Genomic DNA, 10,479 nt, shown 5'->3' with positions numbered 1-10,479 from the left:
CTCGGTAGGAATTTGACCTTGAACAAATAAAAGACACAATTTGAACACACAAGCTTCAGAAGTTCCAATGCCTCCTCCCCACAGGTTTTGTCAAACACTCGTCCTCCGTGACCAAGCTGCCGTCTAAGCCCAGCTCCGTGGGAAAGGCATGGGAACGCAGAGGGGACACGTGCAGTGGGATGAAGCATCTTCAAGGGTGCCAGACGGACCCCTGTGCATGTCTGACAGCAGACTCTACAGGAATGAAAAGGAACCCTCGGGGCCTGTGGCTTTGGGGGTCACAGCCCGACAGGTGCCTGAGCGGCCCCTCCCTCGCCGCCACCCTCCCCCCCCCCCTCCCCCCCCGCTGCCCACTGTGGGCCTCTTCCTGCTGCTTCCATTCAGACCTGAGCCCGCCTTCCCTGCTCTCCCTCCGGAGGCCTGTCCCCTCCCAGACACTCACCAGATGCGGAGGAGGCAGGAGAAGGCTGTTCCTGAGGAGGCTGTGGATGGGGAGCCCAGGGCAGGAGCCCTTTTATCCTGGGCCGGGTTTGTGACACAGGGCCCGAGCATGCTGCTGCTTTCACAAGCAGGGAGGTGACAGGGCCACACACTTCCTACTAGCCTGCCTCCCGTGTCTTCCTGGGCAGGAGCCTAAAGTTTTAATAAGACGGAAACAGGATGTCCTTGTGACTGGCAACTACTTCCCGTTCAAGTCTGCTTAGGACCCGCTGCTGCGCCTTATTCATTCATTCGCTTCCATGCCTTGACGCAGGCTCTTTTACTCCATTTCGCAGTAATAATGTAGAGATACTTATGACGTGTTCTTCCCTTGAGTACCTCAGCCTAAATGGACTGTCACTTGGACAAAGAACGATCTTGGATCTGATGAAATAAGTGCTAGCACAGAAATGTTTACAAAGACCTCAAGCCTAAGAGTCCAGCTTTTGGGGGTCGCTGCCCCAACCTACTGGGGATCCCAAAGGGAGATGGAGCCTTCAGATATTCTCTGGGGGTGACAAGACAAGGCCACTGTCTTGTGGGAGTGTGATGTGGGCTAAAGGATGGAGTTTTGGAGCCAGGTCCTGTCTAAGACAGAAAAACTCCTAGAGGACCTCAGGGTCCCCAGGTGGCAGCGTGGGGAGCAGCGGGGGCGTTCGAGTGAGGAGGGGACTGGCAGCTCCAGTCGTGACAAGCTTCACAGTTTTTATTACTAAGGAGAGCTGTAGGGAGCAGCAGGAGGAGAAAGGTGGGGAGAAGATTCTCTGTTTCTCTGCGGCCCGTGTGTCCATTTCTCCCTGACTGTGGCATATGTCCTATCGACTCTAACACTGAAGAAGCTGATGGAAGGAATGGTTCGTGTGCTTGGAAGAGTTAAGGAAAAATTGTGCAAATGATAATGAACCGTTTTGCAAACATGGTTGATGATTGTGCAGCTGACGGTGGTGGAGGTGGTTTGCGAGCCTCATTTGACCTCCTAAGGGCCAAGGCCTCGAAATTGCTAAGCTTCATGGAAACTGAATACTATTTTCCCATTTTCTTGCGTTGGGATATTACAGATGTGTTCCTCATCGAATTTTATCGCAAATAATGGTAATAGAATGCTTCACATTTATTTACCAAAATAAAACATCATTGGGATTTTAACATTCATATATTTAAATTTAATGACATGAAATGAAATAAAACTTTATTACGGCTTATGTTTTTGATACACTACAAGCCTAAAGGACTGGTTATCTGCTCTTAAATGCTAAGTTAATAGTAAAGGCCACCGTTTCTCTCCCCCTCCCCCCCATCTACAATTTACTTATTTTAAGTCAGTGATTCCAAAAGTTCTTTCAAGATGTGCCTGGGGACGCGAGTGGCCCTGGACACAGAGAACAGAGTGTGCGATAGTGGGCAGGGGAGAGCTGGGCAAGTTTCCATGTCCTCGCTGCTTAAAAATGAGACCCCAGTGCCCCTCTGGGCAAATTTTCAGATTCAGTCTAAATGCTCAGCGGGGATTTCAACGGCCAGGAGGCACGGCTGCTGCCTCAGGGATCTCACAACCCAGCAGAGAAGATGCACTCTAAATGCGGATTTGCCTTTGGGACGACTGAGCCCCAAGGCGACAATGTAGGTGTAGCAGGAACTGATGTGGTCTCAGGGTTCAGGCCTAGCTGCAGAAGGAAAGAGTTATTTTTCCAAGTCATGTGGATTTCCAGAAAAAAGCTCAGAGGCCATTTTTAATCCCAGTGGTGTGCGGTTTTGAGTTGCTGTGGGGCTACACTTTGGGTGTGACACCCCTCTCCCCGGTCAGTGTGGCTCAAACTGTCTCAGTCCCTGTCCCCACTTCCCGAGGTTCCTGTTCTTTCCCTCCCTGACGTGGAGCGCCTTAGTCTACACCCCCCTGTCCTCAGAGCACAGTCCACGGTGAGCCTGAGGTGACAGAAGGTCCTTGAACCCATGGCCCAGAGCATGAAGTGACTCCAACAGTGGGGCACTCTGAGGATGTCTGAGGAGCCCCGGCATCCTGGGGAACCTGGAGTAACACGTGGAGGCGACGTTTACCCGGCTGCCTAAAAGCTGCACCGTGTGCCCCAGTAACACGTGTGCCAGCTCTGGAGCAGGAGCTGCCTTCTGAGGTCCACCTCAGGGCGAGCCTTCTGAGCGAGGCCTATTAGTAATAAATGAGCAACAAACAGTAAGGGCCTGCCCCTCCCCATTGTGACTTATGACTGAGGCTCTGGAAAGGGGAAGATGGGTTGAGCAAGCCTGAGAGCAGGGTGCTAGGGAGACACTTATCCCTGGAGTTCGTCATTCAGTTATCTTACTGGATATCAAGTGTGTGGGTTTGGGTGAACAAATCCATTATTTGTAATATATATTCATCATTGGTCCATGCAAGGCCCTCTTAATTAATTTCTCTATCTGCTATCTATCTATCTATCTATCTATCTATCTATCTATCTATCTATCTATCTATCATCTATCTATCTATCTATCTATCTATCTATCTATCTATCTATCTATCTATCTATCTAATCTATCTATCTATCTATCATCTATCACCTATCTATCATCTATCATCATCTATCATCTGTCTATCTATCATCATCTATCATCTATCTATCATCTATCATCTATCATCTATCTATCTATCTATCTATCTATCTATCTATCTATCTATCTATCTATCTATCATCTATCTATCTATCTATCTATCTATCTATCTATCTATCTATCTATCTATCATCGATCTATCTATCATCATCTATCTATTTATCCTTCTATCTATTGTTTAAATAACAGACACGAAAAGCCACCACACAAGTGAAAATGAGAATGTTGATCGTAAGTTATTTGTGCCTAGTTTTCCCTGATCCCCTCCCTGCCCCTGCTGATGTAGCCACCATCCCGAATCTTATAATTATCATTCTTTGCTTCCTTTTTATATATTTTTATCACATTTAATATATGTGTTCCTAAAAAGTATTATTTTATTCTATTTTTAAGTCAGATTTCTTGAGGTATATTTTACAAACAGAAAAAAATCACCCATTGAAAGTATATAATTTTATGAGCTTTGACTAACACCCAGCACTGTGTGAAAATCACTACAAGGTAAAGAACAGTCCCATCACTCCAATGTACTTCCTCACGACCCTCTGGAGCAACCCCTCCCCCATGCCAGGCCTTGGCAGCTACTCATCTATTTTTAGTCCTTATAAGTTTGCCTTTTCCAGGATGTCATATAATTGGACTCATACACAACATAGCATTCATTTAAAGCCTGGCTTTTTTTTCCCACATAGAATGATACACTTAACATTTATTCTGTTGTTTCATATTATTAGTAGTCCATTCCTTCTTCATTGCTAAGTAGCATTCCATTGTATGGATGTACCACATTTTTTATCCATTCACCTGTTGAAAGACATGGGCTGTTTCTAGTTCAGGGCAATTATGAATAAAGCTACTATAAACACTGACTTACAGGTGTTTCTGTGAACATAAATTTTATTTCTCTTGATAAAAGAGAAATAATAGGGTTTCTGGAGCAAATAGTGTATGTTTCAGTTTTTAAGAAACTGGCAAACTGTTTTCCAAAGTGGTTGTACAATTTTGCATTCCTGCCAGCTACGACTGAGGGTCTAGTTTCTCCACGACCTTGATTGTACTTGGTATTGTCAATTATTACTATTGTTATTATTTATTTTAGCCATTCTAATGTGTGTAAAGTGGTATCTCCTTTTGTTCTCAATTTGCGTTTTCTTAATGGCTAATGAAGGTGAATGTCTTTTCATGTGCTTGTCTGCCATCTATATTTCTTTATTGAAGTATCTGTTCAAATATTTTGTCCATTTTTAATGTTTGTCTATTTTCTTATTATTGACATTTAGCATTTTTATATATTATGTGGACATAAGTAATTCATCAGATAAGTATTTTGCAAATATTTTCTCCAAGTCTGTGAATTTTCTTTGCATTTTCTTAACAGGGTCCTTTGAAAAGTGGAAATTCTTAATTTTGATGAAATCTAATTTATCAAGGCCTTTCTGAAACGCCCTCATTTTTGTCATATCTAAAAATTCTTGCATACCCCAAAGATTTTTTTCTTCTGTTTTACTCTAGAAGTTTTATATTTTACATTTCGAAACAATATATATATTGAATTAATTTTTATATGCAGTATCAGGTATATCAGGTACAAATCATTTTTATGCATAAGGAAGCCCAATTGTTTCAGTACCATTTCTTGAAATGACTGTCCTTCCTTCATTCAATTGCCTTTGAACGTTTAAAATAAATTAGTCATACATTCTGGGTCTATTTTGGACTCTATGTTCTTTTCCATACACTTATCCTTGCCTTGCTCCTGATCTTAGGAGGAAGCCAGTCATTCTCTCTATTAAGTGTGATATTAGCTGTAGAGTATTTAGTAAATGCCCTTTATCAGGTTGAGGATGCTCCCTTTTACTCCCTGTTTTCTGAGAGTTTTTATGGTGACTTAATATTGGATATTTTTCCCTTTCCAGCCCAGTATCTAGTTGTGGGGTTCTCATGACCTGAGGAAAAGAGTGCCACAGCTGATAGCAGGCTGCAACTGAAAGTGTGGTCTGGGGGTGGGGGACATGGGGTGGTGAAGAGTCTCTTCTGGAGACAGGAGAATGTCAGTGAGGGTGTAGTTTCTTCCCCCGCTGTGTGCACCACCTCCTTCCTGAGCTAACACTCTGAAGGCCCAATGTAAGTCGTTCCTCACTAGAGCCTTGAAAAATAACTCACGGGATTTCCATGCTTCAGTGTGGTTGAGTTTTAGAGTGAAGCGAGAAAAACAAAACTGTCTAAAGGCAGGAAGCCAGTCCTACAGGTTTTAATGGCATTAAAGAGTAAAACACATATCCTGTAAAAAAGAGTACATTCAAAATCATTTAATTAACTGTGTGCACTGTTTATCACCTGCTTTTCAGCTGTTAACAAAAGCCCAAGAGCATATAATATTTTTACAAACTTACTTAAAACTTACTTAAATTATATACAAGTTATTAAAGTTTGTAGCCCTAATTACATATTTTTTGACTATAGCTAGATATTATAATAGACTCAAATGTGCAAATAGTTTTGAGTTTAGATGAATTCACTAAAAAAAACCCATACACATTTTTAACTCTGGTCAATGTCCTTATTTGTGTATCTATACCTGCTGGGTCTGTTCCCTTCAAGCCTGAAACTCCATGCTGCTCCCCGGGTAGCATGAGGCCAGCTGAGGCTCCCTCCCCACCCTTTGCCCGCCTCCACTGCCAGGAGCTCAGGAGGCAGCAGTGGTTCTCTCTGAAAGTCAAGGCCACTCCAGCAGCCTGAAGGCCTTCTACACATTAAATTACACATATCACTTGGAATAGTTTTTTCATTTATTCATTTGTCTCTGTGGGTCTGTCTTGGTAGAATGCAGGAACAGGATTCTTTCATAGCCACCCCTGCTAACAGGAAAGTGCCTGAGACAGACCGCCCAAGGCACCTGAGAAGGGAAGGAAGGGCGAGCGCCAGGCTCCCAGGAAGCCCTGGGGGCGTTACGCAGACAGTTGTCATGCTTCCTGGTTGAACCTCATTAGCTGGACATTATGCAAGTGCTCAGGAAAAAGGCTGGAACCCTAGTCCTGGGGGTGGACCAGGCTGTCACCTCCCCCTGCTTGTGAAAGCAGCAGCATGCTCGGGCCCTGTGTCACAAACCCGGCCCAGGATAAAAGGGCTCCTGCCCTGGGCTCCCCATCCACAGCCTCCTCAGGAACAGCCTTCTCCTGCCTCCTCCGCATCTGGTGAGTGTCTGGGAGGGGACAGGCCTCCGGAGGGAGAGCAGGGAAGGCGGGCTCAGGTCTGAATGGAAGCAGCAGGAAGAGGCCCACAGTGGGCAGCGGGGGGGGGAGGGTGGCGGTGAGGGAGGGGCCGCTCAGGCACCTGTCGGGCTGTGACCCCCAAAGCCACAGGCCCCGAGGATTCCTTTTCATTCCTGTAGAGTCTGCTGTCAGACATGCACAGGGGTCCGTCTGGCACCCTTGAAGATGCTTCATCCCACTGCACGTGTCCCCTCTGCGTTCCCATGCCTTTCCCACGGAGCTGGGCTTAGACGGCAGCTTGGTCACGGAGGACGAGTGTTTGACAAAACCTGTGGGGAGGAGGCATTGGAACTTCTGAAGCTTGTGTGTTCAAATTGTGTCTTTTATTTGTTCAAGGTCAAATTCCTACCGAGATGTCCTGCCAGCAGAACCAGCAGCAGTGCCAGCCCCCTCCCAAGTGCACCCCCAAGTGCCCCTCCCCCAAGTGCCCCCCGAAGAGCCCAGCACAGTGTTTGCCCCCAGCCTCTGGCTGTGCTGTTAGCTCTGGGGGCGGCTGTGGCCCCAGCTCCGAGGGAGGCTGCTGCCTGAGCCACCACAGGCACCACCGCAGGTCCCACGGGTGCAGGCGCCAGAGGTCCAGCTCCTGTGACAGGGGCAGTGGTCAGAGCTCCGGGGGCTCTGGCTGTGGCCATGGCTCTGGCGGCTGCTGCTGACCTGGCCTCTGATGCTGAGACAAGCGACTTTAGAGGAAACAAGAAGCCAAAGTTTAAGCCGCAGCAGGACCCAGCCTTTCCCAGACACCGCAGGCTGATTTGCTGAAATGTTTTTGGGGGAGAGGTGGTGGAGCGCTCTCCAGAAGTCACTGCACATGTATTTTCTAAGTCCGTGGGCACCCCGTCCTCCCTACCCCTCAGTGTTATCACCTGTGTCTGACCAGGTAGAAAAATAAAAGCCTGTTCTCTCCACCTTCCTCTCACTCATTGTTTGACTGCTCCACCCAAGGATGCTCAGGGGGCCTTCCTCCTGCAGCTCCTGAAGGTCCAGCACGAATGGGTCAGATTTTTCTCACAGGGAGAGGCCCTGTGGCTTTGAGGGTGGGCGAGGCATGGTGTGGATAGTGGTTGCTGAGAACACTCAGCAAAGGGCTGACTATTCTTGTGTCACATGGTTGGGAGGGAAGATCTAACATCAGATCCCCTGTCTATATTGAGGGTGATATCGAGGCCCAGAAATTGAGAAAAATAAGACCAAAGAGGATGGTGGACTTGAAAGCAGAAAGAAAGGTCTAAAGAAACAGGAACTGAGGGTTTTCCCTGAGAGAATGGACGGGGGTGGGGGTGGGGGCATTCAACAAAAGGAGGCTCTGAGAAAAGTGAGCAGAAAGAGAGCATAGGGAATGTCTCAGGGGGTTACAGATTGGAAACCTGTATGTTTCTCTAACCTATTTTGAGATATATGGTTTGAAAGTATTTTCTCCCATTCTGTAGGTTGCCTTTTCACTCTGTTGTTTCCTGTATGCAATAGATTGAGAGGAAAAATTTCCAGCACACATAATAACCAAGGAAATAAATTCAGAATATAGAAATAACTCATACAAATTAATATAAAACAGAAAAATTATCCTAAGAAAACTGGACAAGTGTATGGGCAGGCCTTTTACAACAGAAGATATTCATGTAGCAAACGTGTAAAATGAGATGCCAAACTCATAAGTATTTGGAGAACTACAAGTAAAATAAACAATTTGATATCATTTTTGCCCTTTAATTTGGCAAATATTAAAACCAACAGTTTTATGATATTAAATACTAGCTGAGCTTCATAAGAGATATTTGTATAGACTACAGTGGGAGTATCAGTTGGAGTAGTTCACTGGAGTTACACTTTCCATAACTATTACAACAAAAATGACATACTCTCTGTCTCAATAATTAAAATGTTCACTTTAACTCATCAAATACTTGTATGTGCACACAAGGAAAATTATTAAAGCAGGTCTACGGCAGCATTTATAGTTAAGGAAACATTAGTTAATCCAAATGTCTAACATTAAGAGGAGAGATACATAAACACTGACATCTCACTTAAGGAATATTCGTAAGGGAAAGAGAAGGGCTCAATGTCAAGGATGTGACCTTCAATGAACATGCACTTTACCTCCACCGGGTGTCACTCATGGAAGCAAGAGCAGGCAGAGGCTGACTCAGAATCTGGTCACTGCCGTCTCCAGCATCACCATTATCATCTTCAGTATCTAATTACAAGTTAACAAGAGTCCCTGCCCCTGGTCTCTGATTGGTCTGTCCTCATGCAAATGAAGGATCCAAAAGGCACTGATCTGATTGGCCAGAATCGAGCTGCTCTGATTGGTCAGAGCTGTGTAGCTGATTGGATGGGAAAGCCTCAGTCCTACTGGCTGAGAGAGGGTTCCAGGAAACCTTTATAAGGGCTGGCTCAGGGGCAGGGACACAATGCAGGCAGGCAGTTGAGTGCAGTGCAGTGGGTTCTCTGCAGGATGCAGTTTGCCTGAGAGGCCCCTGTACAGAAACGGCTACAAGGTTATGATTTTTTAAAAAATTCGAGCTCAATTAGACACCAGGAGCCCTAGTTAGTAGGTGTTTTGTTGTTGGTGGTGGTGTTTTGCTTTTTTCTCTCAGGGTTCGCATTACCCAGGTCCATTTACAGCAAGAACAACAGCTCCATCCCTCCCACCCCCTAACCCGCTGTGTTACCTGCGGCCTCTTAGGCCTCTTTTGTGATGAGAGGCTCCTTTATTCATCCGCCTTTTCTGCATATGGTATAAGCTCTGGCATGTCTGTATCTGTATCGTAGCTTGATTTCGTATTTATGTGTCTATGTTAGAAATTCAGTTTGGCTTCTAGTCAAAGAAACCTGAAATAACAGTAAGCTAGAGGATTAATTTTGTTTCCTTCTGCCTCTTCCAGTGGCCACTGCTACCAGCCAAAGGTACACATGTCCCTGGTAGTTTTTCAGGGGCTGCACAGGAGGGAAGCAGAATCTTAGAGCCCCAGGTGGAGGGCTGAGCAGAGTAGGGCAGGGCAGGAGCTGAGAGGTAGAATAGTCTGGACACTGGGGGGGCCCAAAGCAGGCTGGGCCGGGCCTCTGGGCAGAGACATTTCCTCCAAGAGCAAGGGGCCAGATGACTTTGAACATAGATGTCTAACAATGACAAAGTTGATATTTGTTTTTCCAAATATTTATTGTTCCTTTGAATTCTCTACTTTGTCATTTAAAAAAGTAACTATTGCCCATTAGTCTCTGAGCTCTCCTATTGATGACATAGGATTTTGAAAATTATTAACTTGAGTAGTTTAGTCATTCATGTTCCCAGCAAGTCCTACAAATTTTGTTGAGTATTTTATTTATTATGTAAATTATTATTCCCTTCTAGGAGAATGGCATGAGTTTTCATAATTCACCTCTTTTTCAGTATTTTGTGCTACTACTCATTTTGTAGTTCTATTCATATGGGTCTTGAATAATTGTTATTCAGGTGATTTCTAAATATTTCATGTTTAGTAGCGCTTATGTAAAGGGCCGTTTCTACTCATAAATTCAACCCAGAGTTTGCTTAAATATAGCCCATGATCAATTCAGAGAATTTTCTAATTCTAACTATTTTCAAATAAATTATTGTATTTTTTTTTCTTTACTAAGTCTATAAATGTGTTATTTAAAAATTAAATCTACACCAAGAGTTTTTTAATGGTTAAATATTATGGAAACTCAGACACAATCCTGTGTGCAAGTTATCACATTCTTGAGTTTTCCTATTATTTTTTCCATTTTAGCAGTTATTTTGTTTATGAAGCTTATCTGTGCAGGCATTAGGGGATGCCAAAGGTATAAATAAAAATATATTTTACATACAATTAAGAGCATGTTGAGCATAATATTTTTGTGCATTGCAAAGAAAAGAACTGCTCTCTCTTCATTTTCTTAAAAAACAGAACCCTTATTTATGCACCTCTGATGCTAGTCCTCTACGGGAACACAGTCTGACAACCATTGACTCTCTCTCGTACACCGTCAAGTACCCAGTGTCTGCTTTGCCTCTTCCGTGAAGCCTTAACAGATTTCTTCACCTAACATGGATTTCTTCCTCTGTGTCTGGAATGATCACTGTGTTTTATCTCTGACTGTAGATACAATCAACTAGTTA

General features: G+C 44.4%; 1 protein-coding gene across 1 annotated transcript; it reads left to right on the top strand.

Moving 5' to 3' along the window:
* Window positions 1-6,709: 6,709 nt before the first annotated feature.
* LOC107542701 (late cornified envelope protein 3D-like) lies at window positions 6,710-7,009 on the top strand. The gene has a single exon (XM_016220136.2). It carries the CDS (start codon window positions 6,710-6,712, stop codon window positions 7,007-7,009), a length of 300 nt encoding a protein of 99 aa, XP_016075622.2.
* The last annotated feature ends 3,470 nt before the right edge of the window (window positions 7,010-10,479 follow it).

This window comes from Miniopterus natalensis, chromosome 19 (genome assembly GCF_054644295.1).
Source record: "Miniopterus natalensis isolate mMinNat1 chromosome 19, mMinNat1.hap1, whole genome shotgun sequence".
Classification (NCBI taxonomy): domain Eukaryota; kingdom Metazoa; phylum Chordata; class Mammalia; order Chiroptera; family Miniopteridae; genus Miniopterus; species Miniopterus natalensis.
The sequence above is the reverse complement of the archived record's forward strand: the minus strand, read 5'-3'. Positions and strand labels throughout refer to the sequence as shown.

Bases quoted from the DNA above. Each gene is read 5' to 3' on its own strand.
- LOC107542701 (XM_016220136.2), top strand. From the start codon at position 6,710: ATGTCCTGCCAGCAGAACCAGCAGCAGTGCCAGCCCCCTCCCAAGTGC.